The following is a 25,758-nucleotide window of genomic DNA, read 5'->3' as shown; positions in this document are numbered from 1 at the left end:
GTTTTGGCTTGGAGACATGGTTGTAGCTCCATTAGGGCTTCCTTTCCCCTGGAGCCGGAAAGAAGTCTTGGCTTTCATTGAGGGTTCTGGATGAATGTTCCTTGTCAGATAACACAATGTATGAACGCATTTAGTGCTACAAGACACTGAACATCAGTGCAAAAGTCTTCCTGTCTTGCAGTGGCTGTGCGGGAATGATATCAGAGGGGCAGCACTTGGGCCCTACGTTCAGCTTCTGGTTAGCTTCAGTGTTCTGTAGATTCCCTAATGAAGCAGTGGGTGATCAATTCCAAGAGCAGTCTTGTGCAGATGAGATTGAATGCTTAGGGAATCAGTTTTGGTGGTGGGGGGGGGGGGAAATAAAAAAGTAAAAACACACAGGAATGGGCAGCACGGTTAGCACAATGCGGTTATGCCGCCAGTGACTGGGACCGGGGCTCGAATCCCACGATTCTGTAAGGAGTTTGCTTCTTCTCCCTGTGTCTGTGTGGGTTTCCTCTGGGTGCTTTGGTTTCCTCTCACCCTTTAAAACGTAGGTTAATTGGGTGTGTTTGGGTGGCACAGGCTTGTCGACCAGAAGTGCCTGTTAGTGTGCTGTATGTCTTAAAACAAAATGCTGGAAGAACTCAGCCAGTCTCACAGTGTCCATAGGAGGTCAAGATATATCATTGACGTTTCAGGCCTGAGCCCTTCTTCAAGGTCTAAGCAAAAAGCAGGCAGGTGTCTGACTGAAGACCGGGGAGAGGAAAGGGGAAGAATGGGAGGGGAGGAGTCCAGATCAACAGACAAAAGGTGTTAATTGGACATGATGAGAGGAAAGGTGAGAAATTATTTTGGGTCTGAAAGGAGACAGAGGGACAAAGAAGGGGTGGGGGGGGGTTTAACCATGGAAGTCGATGTCATACCATCCGTTTTTTTGGTGTGGGGGGTGCAGGGTGGTGGGTAGGAGAACTGACTACTGAGGTTGTGGCAAAGGAAGACTATGTGAAATTTGGCGGTGAAGGAAGTGGGAGGAAAATGCGGCAGTGTGTTTAATGCATATATCAGCTGGTACAGATGAATGATTTATGTTCTTCTCCTCCCAGGTGTTGAATATGAGGCTGGGGTAAGAAAGTGGGTTAGAAATGGTGGCTTCATTGGGAGGAATGCACAAGTTCAGTGTTGATGATCCATGCCACCTCTCCATCCATCTCTGCAGGAACGCCTGAACCAGGTGCTGAAGGACCTGGAGGAGGACCAGATGCCTGTAATTAAACTGGGAGATGCCAGCATCGCAGCACCATTTACTTCAAAGCTGTCATCCATTATGTGCAGTGAGTACTCCTGTACGATCCCTCGTCCTGACTGCAATGTAACACCCAGCAAACCTCCTGCCTTGTGCCTGTGCTTCTGTTGGAGCTGATAGGGCCGCTGTCTGGTTCAACTCGGGCCTCCTAACCTGCATGTAACAGTGTAGATGTTGTGGGTGAACTGGAGTCAGTGTGGCTGGCACACACATTGTGGCACTGCTGTTCTCTCCTGGGGTCGGCGTGGCACTGTCCAGTCCCCGCCGAGGTCAGCGTGGCACGTGTTCACAATGTAGGCCCCACTAATTTGAACGGGGTGTTGCGGTTCTAATTGCACTCAATATTCTTTAAAATAACTTTACAATTCTAGAAAGATTTTTCAGGTGATTATCTTCCAAAAGATTGCAGTAATCTGTGTCTTGGGTCACCTCTGGATGTCTTTGTATTCCAGGCTCACTATTAAAAATAAATGCTTTGTGACTGTTCACTGGCAGCCATGTGGAGCAGCTGGCCCCGCCACACCCATGAGATCAGAAAGGCAGCAGGGTTGGCAGTACTATTATGCTAGTGACACGGGTTGGAATCTGGCACTGACTGAAAGGAGTTTGTAGGTTTTCCTTATGACCATGTGAGCTTCCTCCAGGTGCTTCAGTTTCCTCCCACTTTCATAAGTAATGGGTTAGTAGGTTGAATGGTTACAGGGTGTATTTGGGCAGCTCAGGCTCATAGGCCGGTTACTGTGCTGCATCTCTAAATAAGTGCTGGGCACGAGATTGACACCATTCTGTCACTCTGCTGTCTCTCCATAGTATGCTACGTGATAAAGCAGGGGCGCTGCACCTTGGTCACCACTCTCCAGATGTTTAAGATCCTGGCCTTGAACGCCCTGATACTTGCCTACAGTCAGAGCGTCCTCTACTTGGAAGGGGTGAAGTTCAGCGATTTTCAGGCAACCCTGCAAGGTCTCCTCCTGGCCGGGTGCTTCCTCTTCATCTCTCGATCCAAGGTACAGTAAGGTGGGGTAATGTCTGTCCCAACAATCACTTCCTGTGTGTGGAGCCTCTAATAGCATTGGGAAGCAGATCCTGGATGAAGCTTGTTCTCAGTCACTTTTCAGGAGGCGAATGTCATTGGACAAGCTGCCGTTCACTGCCATATCTTGATTGACCTGAGCAGAATAGTTTGTTCAGTTTTTTCAGGGCATATTTAAAGAGTCAATTATATTGCTATTGGTCTGAAGTCACAAAGGCAGGGCTCTTCTTCCAAAGAACATCAGTGAGCAAGATGGGCCCTTTGATAATCTGTCATTATTTGTCATTGATGTTATTTTGATTCCAGTCTGTAGTTGAATGTAATAACCACACTACTGTGCTAAGTGGAACTCTCACTGATCTCGGTTCTCTGAGTCAAGGCCAGTATCCCATCTATCTTCCACTTTTGAATATTTTATTTAGTAAAATACAGAATATAGGAATCAATTAATATAATACATTGAATATAAAATCATAGAAAAACATTCATAAGGTCAGGAAAAAAAATAAAAAGGAGAGTTGCTCTTCTCCCAGTGCCTCCTCCCCAGATTCGAAAGAAAAGGGGGCAGGCGGGAGGCTCCGACAGCCGCAAACATAGCCAGGTCCAGGGGAGGGAGAGAAAAAGAAAGAAAATAGAAAAGAAAAAGCAGCAGGAGGGAGGTTAGACATCTCAGGGTCACATCATTTTAAAAGTATTAAATTTCTAATAAGGAGTATGCCAATTAACAAATAACAAAATGAATTGTACAATCTGGTCTTTTAAAGTCATTCTACACATGGTTGCCAAATTTTTTTTCCCAGCATCTTCTTTGCATTGATGAACACCTCACAAGCCCTACTGGTACTAGGTTGTCACCAGTGAAGATTTAAATATCGCAGCTGAAGCCCCAGTGTTCTTCCTCTGCCTCTCATGGCAGTCTGGGATAAATTCTGGAGTTGGGTACTACCCCATTCTTTCAGAGACTTGGACTAGAATTACACCTTCTCCTTTGATGAGCTACAGTCGCTTGTTTTGTCAATGGAAATGAAAGTATTCATTTTCAGCCTCATTGTTACTTTCTCCACCCACACTCAGATTTCCCCTGCTGGCCCTGGCCCTCTCCAATCCCTGGTGGTGCTTCTCGTAAATTCATGGAAGCATTAGGATTTTCTTTCATTCTCTCTGCCCTGTATTCCAATGAAAATGTTTATTGTCATACACACATATACAATGTCCACATGTCCAAAATTCATTCTTGTTGCAGCCAACCGGGGACTTTGAGAGTGAAAAAAAAATTCAACAATTGTCTACGTTAAATTATTGTACTGAATCAGATAATATAAAAGATAAATATTCACATTTAGTCCAAAAAAAAGGTGATGTTTCAAGTGCAGCTGGGTCTTTTTGCTCCGTATGAGTAGTTTACAATGAGAATAGTAACAGGACGATCAGGGTGTCTGTTCCTGAACTGAGTGGTGCTGGACTTTGGCTTTCTGCACCTTCTGCCCCAAGGTAGCAGCGAGAAGCGGTTGTGACCAGGGCAATGGAGAATTTATGGTGTTGGCATAGATGTCTTCAGTGGTTGGAAAGTCGGAGTCTCTGATGGACCTGGCTATGTTTGCTGCTGTCGGAATGTCCGATGGACCTGGCTATGTTTGCGGCTGTCAGAGCCTCCGCTGGACCTGGCTATGTTTGCTGCTGTCGGAACATCCACTGGACCTGGCTATGTTTGCGGCTGTCAGAGCCTCCGCTGGACCTGGCTATGTTTGCGGCTGTCGGAGTCTCCGCTGGACCTGGCTATGTTTGCGGCTGTCGGAGTCTCCGCTGGACCTGGCTATGTTTGCTGCTGTCAGAGCCTCCGCTGGACCTGGCTATGTTTGCGGCTGTCGGAGCCTCCGCTGGACCTGGCTATATTTGCTGCTGTCAAGAGTCTCCAATGGACCTGACTATGTTTGCTGGTGTCGGAGCCTCCGCTGGACCTGGCTATATTTGCTGCTGTCGGAGCCTCCAATGGACCTGGCTATGTTTGCTGCTGTCAAGAGTCTCCAATGGACCTGACTATGTTTGCTGCTGTCGGAGCCTCCGGTGGACCTGGCTATATTTGCTGCTGTCGGAGCCTCCGCTGGATCTGGCTATATTTGCGGCTGTCGGAGCCTCCGATGGACCTGGGTATGTTTGTTGCTGTCGGAGCCTCCGATGGACCTGACTATGTTTGCTGCTGTCGGACCCTACGATGGACCTGGCTATGTTTGCTGCTGTCGGAGCCTCCACTGAACCTGGCTATATTTGCTGCTGTCGGAGCCTCCGCTGGACCTGGCTATATTTGCTGCTGTCGGAGCCTCCGATGGACCTGACTATGTTTGCTGCTGACGGAACGTCCGCTGGACCTGGGTATTTGCTCCTGTCGGAGCCTCCGATGGACCTGACTATGTTTGCTGCTGTCGGAGCCTCCGATGGACCTGGCTATGTTTGCTGCTGTCGGAGCCTCCGATGGACCTGGCTATGTTTGCGGCTGTCGGAGCCTCCCCTGGACCTGGCTATGTTTGCGGCTGTCGGAACGTCCGATGGACCTGGCTATGTTTGCGGCTGTCGGAGCCTCCGCTGGACCTGGCTATGTTTGCGGCTGTCGGAGCCTCCGCTGGACCTGGCTATGTTTGCTGCTGTCAGAGCCTCCGCTGGAACTGGCTATGTTTGCGGCTGTCGGAGCCTCTGATGGACCTGACTATGTTTGCAGCTGTCGGAGCCTCCGATGGACCTGACTATGTTTGCTGCTGTTTGAGCCTCCGATGGACCTGGCTATGTTTGCGGCTGTCGGAGCCTCCCCTGGACCTGGCTATGTTTGCGGCTGTCGGAACGTCCGATGGACCTGGCTATGTTTGCGGCTGTCGGAGCCTCCGCTGGACCTGGCTATGTTTGCTGCTGTCAGAGCCTCCGCTGGAACTGGCTATGTTTGCGGCTGTCGGAGCCTCTGATGGACCTGACTATGTTTGCAGCTGTCGGAGCCTCCGATGGACCTGACTATGTTTGCTGCTGTCTGCATTCTTGGGCACTCAAATTCCCAAACCCAGCTACAATGCATCCGCTCAGAATGCTTTGTGTACTGCGCCTGTTGAAGTTTAAAAGAGTATTTGCTGATATGCCAAATCACCTCAGACTTTTTAGAAAGTCGAGGTGTTGGTATGCTGCCTTCACATGGACTCCCATGGACTTGGTGATACCAGTAGATTTCGAAGTGATTTGTACCTGCTACCACTAACAATGTGAGGCAATATTGGCCATTGGCAGTCAGATGTCCTCTGTACTGGAGAATAGCACTGGCTGGCAAGTTGTGTTTGGGATATTGATGTCGTATTGATGGTATGCAAAATTCCATCTCCTGTCTGGCCAGGAAGCTCTTTCCACCTGGGACCTGTTTGGTGAGATGTACTCAGGCAGGTTTGTTTCCTGCCAGCACCACTATAGGAAGGACAGGATTCTATCAGAGAGGGTTTGCCCTCCCTGGAGTGGAGGAAGCTGAGGAGAACCCTGGAAGAAAGGTTTTCCCATTACAGAGGTGTCTCTAACCAGAGGTGAGGAGTTGGGGATCTGGAGTTATTTTTTCACCCAGAGAATGGTTAGAATCCAGATCACTGCATGAGGGGATGATGGAGGCATTTTAAAAACACCTGAACGACCCTTGAATTTACAAGTCGTAGAAGGCAAGGGGCCAAATGTTGGTGATTGGGATTTTTCTCGCGAGGTGGTCAGCATTGACACAGTGGGCCAAAGGGCCAATTTCTGTGCTGTGTAATCCCATGACTGATTATCTCTGCTCTTGCTCCATGCACATCTCTGTCTGCCCTGGGTAAATTAACAATTGTCACTGGAGAAGGACGCCACTGATCTGGAGTGATGTGGAGTTCAAACCCAACTTCTTCATCTCGAGAATTTGAATTCAATTGGTGCTTTAAGCCTGAAGTAACAATCTACTAACAATTCATCAAGTGGTTTGTGTTGGAGGTGGGAAGTCTGCTGTCTTTGTTGGACTAATGTAAGAGTGGATTTATTGCAGTTTGATTGACTCTTGAATATGTTCTAGGATCTAGGCTTTACAGTGACTGTTGAAGTGCTATGTCCATGCATAACTGCATCCACACTGTATCCTGCTCACCACTGTTGTCCCATTGCTGACAACACTTGTACCACGATTACTTTTTGTTGTTCAGTGGCTGTTGTGACTCATTTAATGCATTTTATAGAGAAGTTTGGGTTCAACTAAATGTGTTGAGGGATTTGCTGACTAAATGGACATTGCTTCCCAGCCAATGCCATATGGCCAATGCAGAATGTGTGGGTGGGTGTGGAATTGGCTCTGAGATGCAGGCCATAGGGATGATAGGATGTTCTATGGTGGTTTGTGATGTTATTTCCTGTTTTCCTGACTTTCTGCAGCCATTGAAGTCTCTGTCCAAGATGCGTCCGCTGCCCAACATATTCAATCTGTACACCATCCTCACGGTCCTCCTGCAGTTTGCGGTCCATTTCGTAAGCTTGGTGTTTTTGTACAGGACGGCTCAGGAACAGTCCTCCTCCAGGTGAAGCATTCTTCTTTCTCCATTTACCTCTCTAGCTCCCAGCAAACAGGAATGTGCTCATTCTTCCTCATGACTGGTTGTAGTTGGCCTCCATTCTCAGACTGGGGGCTCGCTGCCACTATAGGTTCCAGTTATCGCTGTCTGTGAAGCCAACCAGTATGTGCCTGTGAAAAAATGCCCTGGCCTGGATTGAGATTACACCTGATGTGTGGGTATGTGTCGGGCACCTTGTTTTGCTCCATCATCTCTCAGCAGCCTGTACGTAGTCTTTGGTATCAAATAACAACAATTTCCCAGAAGGGAACCTATACCTTAGATATTCAGCAGTATTACCCCAATAGATCTCTGGACAGCACAGTTAGTGCAAACCTCTTATTTATTGCTCCAGAGACCCAGGCTCAAATCCGGCGCTGTCTGAAGGAGTTGTACATGAGTTTCCTCCTGGTGCTCTGGTTTCCTCCCAACCGTAAAAAAATATGGCGTTGTTACGGAGTCCAGAGGACCCCAAAAACCAACAGATATGCACCACAACACAGGGTTACTTAAACAAAAGTCGTTTTTAATTATATTTGAACAAGAAAACAGAATTAAACTTTAACTTATTACTTAACCTACCTAACTACTTAATCCCCCTCTAATGTGTAATGTATATTTAAGATTAGAAAAGCTCTTTGGATCACAGTCCAATCTCACTGATTGCAGGCAATTCTTGTACTGTGCACAGAAGTTAGCATTGACACCAGTCTTTGGTGCTTAACAGGCAAAGGGTTACCGCTCAGGAGGGCTCTTGCAGGTTTTCAGAGAGAGATTCCCTTTGTTCCAGGACATCCGCAACTGATTCCTTCTCAATCAGTCTTGCTGATGAAACTTGCCTCCTTCAGGGTTCTCTAGGTGATCCTCTTTCTTTCAGGTCACCTTTCAGACTGCCAGTCTTCTCCTTTGACCAGGCAGCCTTCCAAAGTTTGCCAGCTTGTCCCTCTGGAACTGATTTCTGTGATTCCTTCTCTCTCACTCCCTCCCTCTCTGAGAGCAAAGTTGTTCTGTCCCTGCCTGCAAAAATCACATGCTCTCCCAGACAAGCTGTATGTCAATTCTTTGTTGCTCTTTTGCAAAAGGCATTCTGCAAACCCTGTGTTTTAAAATGTTTGTGTGCAAGCTGCTCTAACAATTCCTCCCAAACCACTTCTAAATACTCTGTAACAGCATTAATTGGTGTACTTTGATGGTACGGGTTTGTGAGCTGGAATGACCTGCTACCATGCTGCATTAAAACTAAATTAACAGTTGTGAGATGTCATTGATGCGAAGCTCATTGGGACAAACCGAGAAAGTCTCTCCTCGAAAGCAGATCAGGCACTGAGGATTCTGTGGGGAGGGTGTTCACACTCCCACCATTTGCAGTTGTTCACTGCACTCTTGACAATTGATTTCATGGGCGGGTAACGCTGTATATCATTATTATGGTTCCATATCCTGGAGAGGGGAAGGGCGTGCGTGCGTACGTGTTGACCTGGTTATTCAGCCAGAGGTTCCATCTCCATAGGCTAATGGGTCACTTACTCGCAAAGTTACTGTTGATTTGCAGAGATGTGTTACATTCTTGCTCCTGGATACCTCCCTGGTTTTCTTACCTGGGCTCTAAAAACTGACCTCCTTTAATTTTATCTTTTGTCTTTTCCAGCTCCGATGAATTTGTGGATCTGTACAAAGAATTTGAGCCCAGCCTTGTAAACAGCACTGTCTACATTATGTCCATGGCTATGCAGATGGCCACGTTTGCAATTAATTACAAGGTAAGGGGACCAGGGGTCGTTGATCACATTGCAGTGTTGCACAGGGCCTGTCATAGCAGAGGAGCCTTTGAGTGCAGTTCCCTGGTTACGTGTTTGATTCATCCAGGAAATTTATATTTGTTCGACAAAGCTTGTGGGGATTGATGTGTGGCAACAACCTGTGTGGCGATGTTGGCACTGAGTTTGAGTTGTGTGCATTTTCAGGGTCACCCGTTCATGGAGAGCCTGGGGGAGAACCGGCCTCTGCTGTGGAGTATTGTCATTTCTGGCCTTGCCATCGTGGGCCTACTCACCGGCTCCTCACCAGAGTTCAACCAGCAGTTCGGGCTGGTGGAAATTCCCATGGAGGTAGGAGTGCTGAGGGTTACTCTCATGACCAGGGCCAGGCGAGCTGGAGCAGCAGGCCAGAATTTAAACAGGGGATGGGAGTGGATTTTAAATAGGGTGGCATGGTTCATGTTTCTGTTAGCATAACGTTAGAGCGCCAGTGACTAGGGTTTAAATCTGGCGCTCTCTTCAGTGAGTTTGTACGTTCTCCCAGTGTCTGCTTGGATTTCCTCTGGGCACGACGGTTTCCTCCCGCTGTTCGAAACATACTGGGTATGTCTAAATTAATTTAAAAGGGCCTGTTTCCATGCTTTATGCCTAAACTTAAATACATGTAGCTGGAGGGAGTGGTGTGGTCACAGACATCAAATGTGGTGGAAGATCTCAAAGGAATTCCCAGCAGGCCCCATGTAAAGAGTTGGTAGCTGATGCCCAAAATGAGGAACTGAAGGGTAATTTAAACAAAGTCTGGAATGGTCAGTTAAAGGGAAGCAGGGCTTGCAGGTTCAGAATGAGGAACATCTTGGGAGTACTGGGAGATAGGAGAATCCTTCACTTAGAGTGTTTCATTGAAGTGAACTGTTGAAGAGGATTGTCACAGAACTTGAAAGTAGAAAATAAGAGGTAGCCTCTTGACAGAATCTCATTGGATGGTTTAACATCAACACTAATGAGATGATGTCTAAAGCCTCCTAATGCTCTTAATTACCTGAAATGAGTTCCAGGATCCGGGCGGCCCCTCACCTCCAGCCCTTTCTGACCCCACTCTCCAATGCCCACCTTTCTCTCCTGGCCTGGGTTTGGCAGCACTCTGACCTGCGGAGTTCACAGCAAAGCTCAGCATTGCATTGACGTGCTGTCCATGATCTAATAGCTTGTAGCTCACTACGGAGTGACCTGGACTTGCCTTGAATACAAATGGGATGGGGGGTGTTGCTGGGGGAAAGGCTGGCCTTCTTTGTTGCTTACTGAGCCCGTTGAATGATGTATGCCATCCTGCAGAGGAACCTTTGAGAGCAGTTCCCTGATCACATGGGGTTGTATATCAATGTTTGATTCATCCAGAAAATTTAAGTTTGTCCGACAAGACTTGTGGGGAGGGATGGGTGTGGCGATTGCTATCTTGACACTGAATTTGACTTTGGTGAGTATGAAATAAACTAAGGAGCAAAACCTACTGCATTTAAACACAGGCTAATGTGTGTAACAGAAATAGCTTTTGTCGGGATAAGAGACAAGGTTTAAAGCTGCAAGCATTCACGGTTGTGGATGGACAGCGACACTGACCAACTAACAAGTCTAATTCTGCTCTCTTTATCCAGCTGAAGATGGTGATCGCTGGTGTTCTGGTGGCTGACTTCCTTGTGGCACTTGGGATAGATCGAACTCTGCAGGCATTGCTGGGCAGCAGCAGATTTCGGGTGCCTTCCTGATAGCCCAGCTCGCTGCTGGACCAACCTGTTGTCACTGCACTGGTCCACAGCTCTGGCAAGAGGACACAGGGGCGCGATGCCTCTCCCCACAGCTGATGTTTTAACTCTCCAACAGTTTTCTTGGATGGCTTTTGATACAAAAACTGGTATTTTCATACCCAAACAAAAACAATTTGGAGCTGAGGTAATAATAAATCAGTGTACCATCTGAGGGAGTTGGTGATTCTGAGCCCCTCTACTCTCTAGCCCTTACAAACCGTGGAATGTGAAGCTTTCATTGATGCTTTTTGTTTTGTAAACACATCATCGTGGTAAATGTTCTGAATGGATTGCATTCTTGGAAAGCTGAAGGTTTCTAAATTATTATATCTGCAGCTGGACACTTGATGAGACCTGCACACTGCAAGAGATGAAGAACATGATTTTCCTCCATTGGGGGCCTTTGACCTGCCCCTGCACACCCCTCCCCCCCCCGCCTTCTCCCACCATTGAAGCCCAAACCTTTGCCCATCCAGGCTCTGGATGTCTGGAATTCTCACCCCAACTGGAGAAAATGATTCGTTACGATGCTTTTTAAAAGCCTTTCTCTGGTTTTTGACTGTGTCAAATGTTGTCTGCAGTGAAACACTGAAGATTGCAAATGCTACGATTGCTGTAAAAACACAAAGGTCAATGCTGGATGAACTCAGCAGGTCTCACAGCGCCCACAGGAGGTAAAGATATATTACCAACGTTTCGGGAAAAATCAGTAATATATCTTTACCTCCTGTTGACGTTGTGAGACTGGCTGAGTTCATCCAGCATTGACTGCAAATTTTATCTGTTCACACTTTGAAGAATTTGGGATGTAAAACCAACTGTCGAGCTGTCTCTCTTTCCCCCAGTATGCTCCCACCTGGAAGTGTGCTGCCCCTTGGCCACTGAGCACAAGCTGAGGCCAGATACAAAAGCCTTTTGACATTGGGGAGATGGCTTCCCCAGCTCTTGCAATCGGTGTGGTTTCCTTTCAATGACCCACTTCACCAGCTTGACATGTTCCAAAACAAAGCTTGCTGCATCAACAGGAGAAAGGGCTACAGATTCAGGCCAGCAACTTGACACACTCCAAATTCAACTTGGGAGTAAAGGTCAGGTGGGAGTGAAAGTGGGGCAAATTAATTTTTGCAGAGCCAAGAATGTGTTGCATTCTTATAGCACTTTTTACCAGCCCAAGGCTACTGAGCAATCGGTTCAAGCAATAGCCCAGGAATCTCTGAACACTTTTAAGAACAGTTGGGCTTTGAATTATTTAAAATGAAGTTTGCAAAGAGCAAGGGCATTACTTCCCTTGGCAGTGGGCTGGCCTAACAGTGAGACTTAATTTTCATACTGGTGTAAGGTATTGCCTGTGCTTTACACGTGCATATTGCCTGCCGTCTTACCTTTGTCTGAGTGTCCTGCAGAGCATTAATGCTGCTTGCTGTGCCCCACTGTTACTGTTCCTTCTGCCTGCTGTTAAATCATCCATTGTCTCCACTCGATCTTTATCCTTAAAACTCTCATTCCCTCTCCAAAAACACTCCTCCTAAGTCCTTAAACTCTCTCTGCCCTTAATTCCCTGTTTGAGTTCAAACTACAACTCTCCTATTTGTGTTGGGAATTGGGATAGGATTGGATTATTCCATGTATTGTCTCTCTGTTGTCATAGTAAAACTTCTGGAACCTGGCACCTTTAGAGATTGGTAGATGCTGGAGAAGTGAATTTTCTGGTTGCTTGAGATTGCCTGTTCTGTGATTGGTGAATTAACGGCAAGACACACCAATTTTAAACTTCTGTATTTTTTACCCATTGCTTGAATAACAGGTTTTTACTATATTCTCCAAAGCCTTCCTTTATCCAGCTGAACCAATGACTGTAATCAGAAAACCTGGAACATTGGCTTTTTTTCCTAAACTACATTGATGTCCCCCTTCCCCACATTGCTCCTTGGGCACAGAATGCTAATAAACATTGAACCCTCACTCCCCCATCAGCCCTTGGGCCTTATCTGCATGCTCTGGATGATTAATCCCATTTGGTCTAAAACTTCCCAGGTGCCTCCCAAAAAACAATATCCATAAAACATTGACATTGAACCACACAAGGATTTATTGTTGACTAAATGTTTGGTTTAAACGGTGGCAATGATTAACGTGACTCTATTAAAGTGCCAGCAACCCGGGTTCGAATCTGGTGCTGCCTATAAGTAGCTTGTACATTCTCCCCATGTCTGTGTGGGTTTCCTCTTGCGTTCCAAAGACGTTCAGTTTTGGTAGGGTAAGGGCACAGCTGACTCATGTTACATTGCAGTGTTTCTTAATTAAAAACAATTAAAAAGTGTGTCCAAAAAGGAGATGGGAAGCTTTAGGGAAAGCCAAAGCACAGATGCTTGGACTCCATGCCAGCAGCAATGAAACTGGTAACAGGCAGCAACCCAGACATAAAGGATGTCGAGCTGAATGAGGCAAGGCCATTGGCAATTTGAAGACAGGTGGTGCTTTATTCTTTACTCCAGTTTAGGATCAACTGAGAGCAGGGCCGAGGTGGAATGATACGGGGTAGGATGGGATATGGTCGAGGAATGGCAAGGATCTGCTTTTAGATTGTAATTATTGGGGGGGGGGGGGTGGTGGGGAAGAAAAACAGTTGTCTGCTTTTGTTATCGTCAGAGCCAGTAAACATTAAACCATCTGGAACTCAAGCAACTGGACAGTAGGAGAGGTGTTGGTATAATCAACTGTTTCAGTGGCCAACAGCATTATGGTCAACACCATTCAGCCTATCAAGTGTGTTCAAATCATAACTGATAATTTTCCTTTCAATTTCACTCAACTGTCTTCTCCCCCTAACCTTTAGCACCCTCGCTGATCAGGAGCCAAGCAACTTCTGCTTCAAAGCTACCGAATGACTTGGCTGTGGCAACAAATTCCACAGATTCACCACCCTCTGGCTGAAAAAATCTCCTTGTCTCTGCTAAAGGGATGTCCTTTTATTCTTGGGTTGTGCCCTCTAGTCCTAGTCTCTCCCACTCCATGTCCACTATCCAGCCGTTTCAATGTTCAGAATTCAAGATCCAGCATCTATTATTGTTGATGCCAAATTTGTTTCCCACATTCCTATCTTAAATGGGTATGGTGGTGGAGACTGGTACAATAGGGATATTGTGGATGTAAGAAATTTGAGGATTATGGGGTACAAGGATTAAAATGATCATGGAGCTTGGGCTGAAAGGCCTGGTCTGTGATATGTTTGTTCAGCATCTGATCTAATGTCTGCATCTACTTCACTGCCAAGAGCTGGAGTCTGTCAATTATATTACAACGACTGTATAAATAGTCCAACTCCAATTCTTTCCCATATCTGTAATCTATGCAGCCCCAGGATTGATTCCTGCATATTCCCCCATTCTGTGGCTTAGCTTGAGCTGGTGTTTTTTCCCCATCTCTCCACAAGTTGCCATTTTAACCATGAAGATTGCACTCCAGGTTGGAAATGAAGCTAAAGGAAGATGTGTATCCAGCAGAGATTTATTGCATTGCTCTGGGTTCAGTGGTGGGGATTGTCTGTCTTGTGCCAAGAAATAATGGCTTTGCCAGGAGCCAGTCTAGGATAACAGTTGTTCAGAAGAGAATGAAATGCACCCAGTGCTGAGTTGCTGCCAAATAAACCCACTTTCCTGGCTTAGAATCAATTGTACGTGTTAAATAGCGAGCAGATCTCAGAAGTTCACGATCATTTCATGATCTCTCTGTACATAAAGCTGATTTTTGCAAAACTAAATGGTTTCACAACGTAATTCCCTCCACCAATGTGCCTTGCTTACAAACCTTAGTCACTGAATAAACATGGGATATTCCAGTTGCAGTTCTTCATGTGAAGGCTAAATATAAGCCATTGATGTGCTTTAGAATGTGGTCACTGTTGGGAATATAAAAGCCAGTTTGATCACAGCTAGCTCCTGTTTTGATGGTCTTATTGGAGTTGCTGCCCAACATTTCCCTGTATTTATGGTGGGATGGGGTCTCAATTTATCATCTTTCCCAGAACAGGCCTATCTGGAAATGGAGCAGGAGTCGGCCATCTGGCTGGGGACAGCTTCACTTTTCCCCATAACCCCTAATTCTTCTACGACACTAACATCTATAGATCTCATAGGTGCTGTGTGGTAAGTAAGGGATTACTTAAGGTGACATGTGAGAGGAAAGAAAAGGTTGAGAACCACTCATTTCTGGAAACACCTGGTGAACCTCAAGATGCACCTTCTGCAAAGTCATATATGCTTTTCCTGAATATTGCAAAGTGTCAGCTCATTCCTTGTGCTCTGATTCATTCAGTGCATCTGGACCCCACAATCTTCTAACTCATTTTGGGGGGGGGGGGGTCAAATTATAGAGGAAAATTACATCAGTTTGGTGTGTAATTATTTTAACTATCTAGTCTCCACTAAAACCATCCCCTAACAGTGGTGACACAAGGGATAATTTAAGTGGCATAGAGTGGTTTATTAATCGTGCACCTGAAGTGACTGGTGATTTGACATGCTCCATTTCTGAACGGTACAGGCCATGGGCTGACCAAGCACTCCAGATGTTCGACTGAATAATCGAGCAGAGAAAGAGCAGCAGATTTCCAATGTTCCCCACATGGAAAAGAATAATTGAAATAAGAATTGAATTTAGTTTTCCTGCAGAGAACCTTAATTGGCTCTTAATTGTGGCTTGTTAATACACTGATTCACTGAATTATCCTGTCAGAGTTAGCCCACCATCTGGATAACAAAAACAACTTTCTTGCTCTGTTCTGTTGAAGGTCCCTGGACAGGAAACATTTACTGTTTTAATGCATAGTTGGAACATTACAGCACAGGGCCTTTGGGGCCACAATGTTGTGCAGATTTACTCCACAACAATCTCATCCTTCCCTGCCACACAGCCCAGTAACCTGCTTTTCCTCACATCCACATGCCCAAATCGTGAATGTCCCTATTGCACCAGCCTCCACCACCAACCCCAGATATGCAGTCAAGACACCACCATTGTATAAAAGGAAAAAAAACCTCTGATGTCTCCCACTGATGGTGCTCAAACTCCTGAGTTCCTCTAGCAGACTGTGTGTTTATCACAAAGACAAAATTATCTAAGAAATGGACATGATAGAACCCAGGAGGTTGGTTCCACTGGCAGGTGAGACTAGAACAAGGGGTCATAACCTTAAGATCTGGGGGAGTAGATTTAAGGCAAATGAACTGCTTCTTGCAGAGACTAGTGTACCTGTGGAATTAGATCATAGAACACTATAGCACAGTCCTGGCCCATCAATATGATAAATCATATTTTCATTAAAAAAACACCAAACCCTCTATTTTTTTTTCCATCCATGTGCCTGTCTGATGTTTCAGCCTCCACCATCATCCCTGGCAAGGCATTCACTTTGTACAGATGCCCTCTGGTGTTTGCTGATCCTACCCTGGGAAAAAAGTGCTGGGTATCTCATAATCTATCAAGTCTCCTCTCATCTTTATACACTCCAAAGAGAAAAGTCTTGCTCCCAAGACATTTTCTAATCCAGACAACATCCTGGTAAATCTCCTCTGCACTCTCTCCATAGCTTCCACATCCTTCCAGAATTGAACACAATACTCTTTAAGTGTGGTCTTACTAGAGATTTGTAGAGTTGCAACTTTTGAACTCAATCCCTCTATTAATGAAGCTTTTAGGCCTATGCAGTGATATATGGATTTGGACTCTAAAGTCCCTGAGTTCATCCACACTAACTGACCATTAACCCTGTACGCAGTCTTCTGTCCAATGATGCCATAAATAAATTTAAAACACAGGTAGATGTTTGAAGAATAGAACAACAGCCAGGTAAGTGGAGCTGAGTCCATGGTCAGATCAGCCATAGTCTGACTGAATGGGCCAGATGCACTGCTCCTATTATGTTTTATGTTCTCAAACATTTGAAGATTTAATATAATTATTTGATATTTTAAAATCTATTGAATCTCTTACCCCAAAGTTTCTTGAAGACATAGATTCAGTTATGGTTCACTAGCTAGACGTCCAGAGTAGAAACAGCCTCCCTACCCCAATGTGTTAAGATTGTCCTTCACTCCTGTTTGGTCCACCTATTGCCTCTTGGTCCCCGTCTCATCCAACTCTATCTAGTTGACTACTCTCAGTCCTTTTTCAAGGTCTTGATCCAAAATGTTGCCATTTCCTCCCTCAACCCTACAGCAGTTTGGTTTGCCCCAGATTCCAGGAGCTACAGTCTTGTGCATCTTCTCATCACTGTGGCCTGGCCACAGTTTGGTGGTAACGAGGTACAATAAACCACTGCTGTCACAGGCATTCCCATTCACAGCACTGACCAGCAAAAAGCAACCAAAAGTGAAAATTACAATGGGAGATTGTGTATTCTCTGCATATTTAATAATTATTAAAATTGGATTTTGGAAATCACAAAGTTTAAAATCAAGTAAATTAAGAAAATGATCCTCAGGATACAGATGTACGGAAAAGTCATCTACAAACTGAACATTCCCCCTCCCCCAAGACCGATTGTACTCAAGTTTATCCCAAATAGTCTTGTGCTTGGCACCAACATTGAGCCAAATCCAAAAGGATTGGAAACACAAAAATTTCTAATTTAATGACAAAATCCAAAATGAATGATGGACCTGGGGGTGAGTGGAGAATTGAGAGCAGCTATGAATGCTGGGGCAGAGGCAGCTGGAGTCACCCCATGGTCTGCACACAGAGAATCAATTCACAGGACAGTCAAATTATCTACTTTGTTCCTCCTTCATTGGTGAAGACCACTTCTTGCTTTGACACACCAGCCTGCTGGTAATGAAAGCAAAGGCCCAGATACAAATGTTCTAAACTGCAACTTTCGCATCGACTATTCATGACGATTCCAACTACCTGAACTCTATCACTAACCCAACCAGATCTCTCATTCTAGTTATATGAAAAAGTGGAACATCTACCTTCCTTCAACATATCTGGCCCAACTTGATCATTGGACCCTCCGTAATAAACCATGTTTCAGCAATCAACGCACAATTATTTCTGCCAAATCCTTTTAACAAAAATAGCATGGTGGCAACAAAGGCTATCTTGGATTCTGTGAATAATCCAAGGGTTTACTTCGATTTTGCAATGACACCCGAGCACAGCTCCATGGCCTTTATACGATGTTGGAGGCAAGATTGTGTAGGGAGTGAGGAGGATGCATCTTTGGGTTTGGTTGGACATTTGCTGATCCATGCACTAGGAGACTGTTGGAGGGAGTCTAGCAGCTGCAGTCTTCTCCGTCACGAAGCTGTAGTTGTACTAAATGAAAAGAATTGTGTACATATTAGCAGAAAGTTTCATTCCAATAGATCTAGTTAGTTGCAAGTTTGGCTCAAGGTTTACATGCATCTTAAATTTTTAATTAAATTTAAACATAGGGTATGGTACAGGCTCTTTTAGTCCATGAGCCCATGCTGCCCAATTACACCTAGTTGACCTACAACCCCCAGTATGTTTTGAATGGTGGGAGTAAACCCACGGCACTACAGGGAGAAAGTACAAACTCTTCACAGACAGTGCCGGATTCGAACCTGGGTCGTTGGCACTGTAACAGCTATGCTCTGACCATGTCACAGAGCACCAAACACACCAATTCTCTATTGTAACATGGAAACAGGCTCTTTGACCCAACTCATTCATGCTGACCACTTTGCCTGTCTGAAATAATCTCTTCTCCCTCATAAGTCTTTCCTATCCATGTACCTGACTAAATCTACCCCATTACTTACACTGGTAGCTCGTTCCACAGACCTTCCCCCCGCCCCCCCACCCATGACAAACACTTGACTGTGATACGGACAAATGGAATTGGTGTGGATCAGTACAACCGTCAACACTGTCATGGTGTGCAACTCTATAATTGTTTTTAAAATGCCCCACATTTTCTAGTCTTCCCACCAGTGATTGGCCTCAATCCTTCACATGACATTCCATCTACCCTGATCTGATCCACTTAGATGGTCTATTTTCCCTCAAGACTCACTAAACATTCCTCACATGACACTTTGCACCTTCAGCTGAAATTTCAGATACATGACTATTGGTCCCTCATCCAAATCATTTTGCAATCCATACTGGAGACCCACCACACTTACCACAGTTTTCCCCCTATGCTGAATCCATGTCTGTTTATTCATCTAATCCCATGCACTTTTGTAGACTTTCTAAAGTCCAAATGTGTGGTTCACCCCTTCCTATTCTGCAGTGTATAACCTCTCACAGCTAACAGATGTGTCAAATAAATTTCCCCTTTCATTAATATATCTACCCAATTATTATTTTTTTTAATGCTTGATAACCACTTCCTTAATCACAGATTCCAGCATTGTTCCTATAATTGACATCAGGCTAACTGATCTAACTTCCTCTCTACCTCCTTCCTTGATTACGGTGTTAAATGTGCTACCGTCCAAGTGGACAGATCTCTGCTCTCTCCCTCCTTTCTTGCACAGTGGCGTTACATTTCTCTCCATTGACTGGAAAGTAATCTTCCAATCGAGTAACCCAACGCCAAATCACAAAGTAGCTCCATGTAGAATTGATGTATGGAATTTACAGCATTAAAAGAGCACACCCTTTCTGCTTCCTCCTTCAAGTGCGCATCAGATTCATGTTAAATGTCTGAGTTCAAGTATATTATCATCTGATTGTGAGTACAGCTCGACGAAACAGTTTTCCAGTCCTCGGTGAAACACATGCAAACACTTATGCAGACAACACACAAACAGACACAATAATGATGCAGTACGTATATACATAAATAAAGAAATATCATTTAATGAGGTAGTAGTCTCAGAGGGTTTCTATGAGCAGATCATTCACAGAGGGGTATGAAAGGGAACAGAAGCATGGTTTTAATATGTGTACTTTTCTTCAGCATAGACTTACAGCATTTTTTAAAATAAAATCATTAAATGGTTACAACACAGGAAGCCTTTTGGTCCATCACACTTACACAACTAGTTCAGCAATTTGGCCCCTCCCCTGCCACATTTTCCTCACCATAACCAGTTCCTTTGAAAATCCACCACAGCACCTGCCTCCACCACGTCTGCAAACAGTGCTTCCCAGATTCCAAACACGTGCTGTGTAAAGAAGCATTTTCCCTCACGCAAAACCTGCCCCCCGTCACCTGATTTTGCACCCAAAGCCCCAGGCTCTGGCAGCCCTGTCAGAACAGCCCATGTCCTTGCACATTTCCTCCCTCATGCTACCCAATAAAATGCTGCACTTCACATTTCCCTTCATTAAAGTTTATCCATGGACTCCTGTGCTGTCATATCAAGACCACCTGCAAATTGGAGGCACAAACCTAATCTTCCATCTGGGCCTCTCCAACTGGATGGCATGAGCATCAACTTCCCTGGTTTCTGATCTCCCCACTCTTCCCCATCCCTCTGTCTTCAGCTCCCCACCCCCTTCCCTCTCCATTCACAGAACCATCTCTCCTCCTGTTTGCTGCTGTGTTTTCCCACCCTTATCCACCTATTACCTCCTGCCTATGGTACTGTGCTCCTTCCCCTGCCACTCTCTTCCCTTTCTCCCCCCCCCCCCGCCCATTTTGTTTGGGCACCTGCCTACATTTTGCTCATATTTTGATGAAGGTCTCTGGTATGAAACGCTAGTTCTGCATCTTTATCTTTGCTATATAAAGTACACTGTTTGACCAACTGAGTTTCTCCAGCATAGCGTTTTTACTTCAATCAAGGTGTCTGCCCACTTTTGTGTTTTACCCTTGTCTATTCTTGGCCTATCTCTATCTTGTTAAAATCAACATTCTTATTGACAAATTTTGTATCAATTGCAAATTTAGAAATTGCATCTTTCTACAAGTTCATTTCTTGGACATAGATCAAAAACAGCAATGCCCATAATTCTGAGGCAATTATTCACAACCCTCTGTTGCTTTAAATTTGTTTTGGGGACATGGGAGTGACTAGCAAGACGTTGTATTGCGAGCGGAGGTGAGGTGAGCGGCCCGGCGAGCGATCAACGCGGCGAAGGAGTGGGACTTCGAGGCTTTGGCTCAACAGGCTTAGGTGAAAGCAGGCGAGGAGAAAGGTAAGTGGCATTATTTTAACTCAATCATGCCTATGGGGTTAATGCTTTGTACTGGGTGTCAGATGTGGGAACCATGGGTGAGTTCCACCCTCCCAAATAGCCACATCTGCGTCAGATGCACCAAGATGCAGTTCCTTAAGGACCGAGTTGGGGATCTGGAGCAGCAGCTTGAGGACCTGCGGTTGGTAAGGGAGAGTGAGGAGTTAATAGATTCAACTTTCAGGGAGATAGTTAGCCTGAGACCAGATGTGTCAGGTAAGTGGGTAACTGTCAGGGGAGGGAAGAAAAATGCCTGGAAAATGGAGAGCACACCTGTGACTACCCCTCTCAGCAGCAGGTATATTGTGTTGGATGCTGTTGAGGGAGATGACCTGACAAGCTGGCTGCAGTGACCAGGTCGCTGGCACTGAGCCTGGCACGGTGGTACAAAAGGTAAGGAGGAATGCAGTGGTCATTGGGGACTCCACTGTCAGAGGTACAGACAAGAGATTCTGTGAGCCAGATAGGTATGCCCGCATGGTGTGCTGCCTCCCTGGTGCAAGGGTACGGGACATCTCAAATTGGGTCCAGAGTATTCTGAAAGGAGAGGGCGAGCAGCCTGATGTTTTGGTACATGTGGATACCAATGACATAGATAAAAAGAGGGAGGAGGTACTGAAAAAGGATTACAGCGAGCTAGGACAGAAGCTAAGAAACAGGACTGCCTGGTTGTTGATCTCTGGATTGCTACCTGTGCCAAGTGCAACTGAGGACAAAAATGGAAGGTTAAAACAAATGAATGTGTGGTTGAGGGGCTGGTGTAAAAGTCAGGGTTTTAACTTCTTGGACCATTGGGATCTCTTTTGGGGAAGGCATGACCTTTACAAGAAGGATGGGTTACACCTAAACCCAAAAAGGGTCAATATATTGGCAGCTAGGTATGGTACAGCCGTTGGATGCAGTTTAAACTAATTTGGCAGGGGGGGTGGGAACCTGTATGATAGGGCAAAGGACAGGAAAGATAAAATAGGAAAAGTTAGGTTAGGCAGCGAAAGATGAGAAAGCAAGGAGGGTGAAAAAAGCAAATCTGAAGGCTTTATATCTTAATGCAAGAAGCATTCGGAACAAGGTAGATGAATTGGCTGTGGAAATTGAGACAAACAAATATGATTTGATTGGGATTACAGAAACATGGCTGCAAGGTGGGCAAGCCTGGGAACTTAACATCCCGGAGTATACAATATTTAGGAGGGATCGGCAAGAAAGAAAAGGGGGTGGGGTTGCATTGATGGTGAGAGAAGGACCAACACGATTGACAGGAAGGATATTAACTCGGAAGATGCGGCATCTATATGGGTAGAACTGAGGAATAGCAAGGGGTGGAAAATGTTAGTGGGGGTGGTATATAGGCCTCCAAATAGTAATGTAGAGGTGAGGGAAGGCATAAAAAGAGAAATTAGAGAAGCATGCAATAAGGGAACAGCTGTTATCATGGGAGTCTTTAATTTACATATAGATTGGACTAGCCAAATTAGTAAAAATACCGAAGAGGAGGAATTCCTTGAATGTTTACGGGACGGTTATCTAGACCAATATGTTGCGGAACCAGCTCGGGAGCAGGTCATTTTAGACTGGGTATTATGTAATGAAAAGGGGCTAATCAGCAATCTTGTTGTGCGAGGCCCTTTGGGTAGGAGCGATCACAATATGATCGAATTCTCACTCGACATGGAGAGTGATGAAATTAAAGCCGAGACTAAGGTCCTGAATTTAAATAAAGGGAATTATGATGGTATGAGACGGGAGTTGAGTAAGATTGATTGGGTGGTGTTTATGGGGGGGGTGGTTGACGGTGGATAGACAATGGAAAGCATTCAAAGATCTAATGGAAGAATTGCAGAGATCGTTTATATCAGTTTGGCATAAAAATAAACCAAAAAAGGTGACTCAACCGTGGATAACAAGGGAAATTAGAGACAGCATTAGCTCCAAAGGGAGAGCATATCAAATGGCCAAAAAAGTACCGCAACCGAAGACTGGGAGCAGTTCAAGATGCAGCAAAGGAGGACAAAGGGATTAATCAAGAGAGCAAAAATAAATTACGAAAGTAAGCTTGTAGCAAATATAAAAACCAACTGCAAAAGCTTTTATAAATATGTCAAGAGGAAAAGATTGGTGAAATCCAGAGTAGGTCCCTTGCAGTCAGAATCAGGGGAATATATAATGGGGAATAAGGAAATGGCAGACCAATTAAATTTTTACTTTAGTTCTGTTTTCACAAGAGAGGATACAAATAACCTCCCAAGGATGTTGGGAAACATAGAGACTAATGCAAGGGAGGAGCTGAAAGAAATCAGTATCTCTAAGGACATGGTCTTAGGGAAACTGAAGGGATTGAAACCCAATAAATCCCAAGGGCCTGATAATCTTCATCCTAGGGTACTTAAAGAACATTCAGATAGCAGTTGCTTTAAGAATTATTTTCCAGAACTCGATAGACTCAGGATCAGTACCCATGGATTGGAGGGTAGCTAATGTTACCCCACTATTTAAAAAGGGGGGTAGAGAAAAAGCGGGGAATTATAGGCCAGTGAGCCTTACATCAGTAGTGGACAAAATGATGGAATCCATTATTAAGGATGTAATAGCGGAGCATATGACGAGCAGAGAAGGGATCAGACAGAGTCAACATGGATTTACAAAAAGTAAATCGTGCTTGACAAATCTATTGGAATTCTTTGAGATGGTGACAGGTAAAATAGATGGGGGAAGAGCCAGTGGATGTGGTGTACCTGGATTTCCAAAAGGCCTTCGATAAGGTCCCACATAAACGACTGGCATGCAAAATCAAGGCTCTTGGGATTGGGGGCAATGTATTGATGTGGATTGAGAACTGCTTGGCAGATAGAAGACAGAGAGTTGGGATAAACGGCTCATTTTCTGAATGGCAGGCAGTAACCAGTGGGGTGCCACAGGGATCTGTACTGGGACCCCAGCTGTTCACAATTTACATTAATGATCTAGATAAGGGGATTGGATGCAATATCTCCAAATTTCCAGACAACACTAAGCTAGGAGGGGTTGTGTGCACTGAAGAGGGGATCAGGAAGCTCCAGTGTGATTTGGATAAATTGGGGGACTGGGCAGATACATGGCAAATGTACTACAATGTGGTTAAATGTGAGGTTATCCACTTTGGTAATACAAACAGGAGGGCAGATTACTATTTGAATGGCAATAGATTGGGAGATGGGGAAGTGCAGAGAGACCTAGGGGTTCTTGTGCATCAGTCACTGAAGGCGAGCATGCAGGTACAGCAGGCAGTTAAAAAGGCAAATGGTATTTTGGCCTTCATATCAAGAGGGTTTGAGTGTAGGAATAAGGATACCTTACTGCAGCTGTACAGCTGGTGAGACCCCACCTGGAGTATTGTGTGCAGTTTTGGTCGCCTTATCTAAGGAAGGATGTTCTTGCAATGGAGGGAGTGCAGAGGCGATTCACCAGGCTGATACCTGGAATGGCAGGAATGACTTATAAGGAAAGATTGCGCAAATTGGGATTGTACTCGCTGGAGTTTAGAAGATTGAGAGGGGATCTCATAGAGACCTATAAAATTCTGGCAGGACTGGACAGAATGGATGTGGAAGGGATGTTTGCAATGGTGGGGGAGTCCAGAACCCGGGGCCATGGTTTGAGGATAATAGGCAAACCATTTAGAACTGAAATGAGGAGGAGTTTCTTTACCAGAGGGTGGTGAATCTGTGGAATTCATTGCCACAGAGAGCAGTAGAGGCAGGTTCATTTAATATATTTAAGAGGGAATTAGATATATTTCTTCAGTATAAGGGAATTAGGGGTTACGGAGAGAAGGCGGGGACGGAGTACTGAACTTTAAGATCAGCCATGATCTCATTGAACGGCGGAGCAGGCTCGAAGGGCTGAATGACTTACTCCTGCTCCTATCTTCAATGTTTCTATCCCTTCTTGAATCCAGCAGTCCTGTTGTGCTATGGAGGTAGTGAGTTTTCATTTCAAAATTTAAACTCAGCAACAATGAAGGAACAGCAGATATACTTCCAAGTGAGGATGGAGGTGGTTATAGTTATGTGCTTGTGAAGCACATGAGCAACTGTAGTGCCTTTTGTACATTAGACATGTTCCAGGTAATTATCGCTGGGTGGATGCAGTAAATATCCAGGGTGCAGGCCAGCCCAACAATTAAGCAGGTTGTATTATCCATGTTGTTATCTTTTAGCTTTGTTCAACAAGCAATATTACCAATGTTTTCTGCTAAACATGAACACCAGAAACTCATTTTTTGCATGCAAGAAAAACATATCTTGATGTGAAAATGAAGTTAGAACACCTTAAAATCAAGCTACCAAAAAGGAGTTTCACTTTGAATCAACACACAAGGAACTCAGCAGGTCACACAGCATCTAAGGGAAGTAAAGGGTAATAACATTTCAGGCCTGATCCCTTTGTCAAGGTATGAGGAAAAAGCAGACAGGCACCCAAATAAAAAGGTGGGTGGAGGGGAAGAGAGAAGGGTTGGGGGTTAACAGGTAAGAAGTCATGTGGATAATGGTGGGAGGGTAGAAGAGAAAACAAAGTTGAGAAGTGATGGGAGAGGGGTAGCTCTCTGATGGAGGGGAAAGGGCTGGAGGAATCAGGATCAATTTAGTGTCACGAAGAAGTCACGAAATTGAGAGGAGTCACGTGATGGAGTAGTGGCCGGAAGGGTAAAACCAGCCCTCTCCAGAAAAAAAGTCAAGAAAGGACAAAGTTCAACAAATATAAAATATAAGAAATAGAAGATAAAGTTGCAGAGAAGAGAAAGAAGATGACACCCAAGAAGGAAAAAGTAAAAACAATGGGAAAAAAGAAGAAAAGACACCGGAAAAAAAAAGGCCTTACCTGCACGAAGGAAGAGGGAGCCGTGGTGGCAAAGAACGTCCGTTCTCCGAGGTTGGTGCCGGCCCCGTGGAGTCACACCCCCTGACTGCTGGACTGCAAAAATGGATCTCTGAGCCAAACAAAAGTGCGCAACTGCGCATGCGCGAGGAGTCGCGCATGAGCAGTGCGCAATCTAAGGTAAAGGAAAACACCAACAGGAGGGGTGCTCAGCCGAGGAGCGGGCAACCACGGCGTGACCAGCTGAGGGACGCCTGACACCAGGGCTCTCAGCTGTAAGATG

General features: G+C 45.2%; 2 protein-coding genes across 7 annotated transcripts in view; one reads left to right on the top strand and one right to left on the bottom strand.

The window, feature by feature from the left end:
* The window catches only part of atp13a1 (ATPase 13A1), a 114,072-nt gene extending 99,675 nt beyond the window's left edge, over window positions 1-14,397 (top strand). The window contains exons 21-26 of the mRNA XM_069927574.1: window positions 1,199-1,313; window positions 2,096-2,292; window positions 6,729-6,871; window positions 8,553-8,664; window positions 8,869-9,012; window positions 10,314-14,397. Of these exons, the coding sequence (XP_069783675.1) occupies window positions 1,199-1,313; window positions 2,096-2,292; window positions 6,729-6,871; window positions 8,553-8,664; window positions 8,869-9,012; window positions 10,314-10,424 (822 nt within the window). The 3' untranslated portion in view covers window positions 10,425-14,397. The remainder of the gene's footprint in view (window positions 1-1,198; window positions 1,314-2,095; window positions 2,293-6,728; window positions 6,872-8,552; window positions 8,665-8,868; window positions 9,013-10,313) is intronic.
* A 2,453-nt stretch (window positions 14,398-16,850) lies between these two features.
* The window catches only part of mvb12a (multivesicular body subunit 12A), a 69,709-nt gene continuing 60,801 nt past the window's right edge, over window positions 16,851-25,758 (bottom strand). For all 6 annotated transcript variants that reach the window (XM_069927591.1, XM_069927590.1, XM_069927587.1 and 3 more), the window contains exon 10: window positions 16,851-17,780. In XM_069927591.1, the coding sequence (XP_069783692.1) occupies window positions 17,718-17,780 (63 nt within the window). In that variant the 3' untranslated portion in view covers window positions 16,851-17,717. The remainder of the gene's footprint in view (window positions 17,781-25,758) is intronic.

Source organism: Narcine bancroftii, chromosome 3 (assembly GCF_036971445.1).
Source record: "Narcine bancroftii isolate sNarBan1 chromosome 3, sNarBan1.hap1, whole genome shotgun sequence".
Classification (NCBI taxonomy): domain Eukaryota; kingdom Metazoa; phylum Chordata; class Chondrichthyes; order Torpediniformes; family Narcinidae; genus Narcine; species Narcine bancroftii.
Note: the sequence above shows the minus strand (reverse complement) of the source record. Positions and strands in the feature narration are given on the sequence as shown.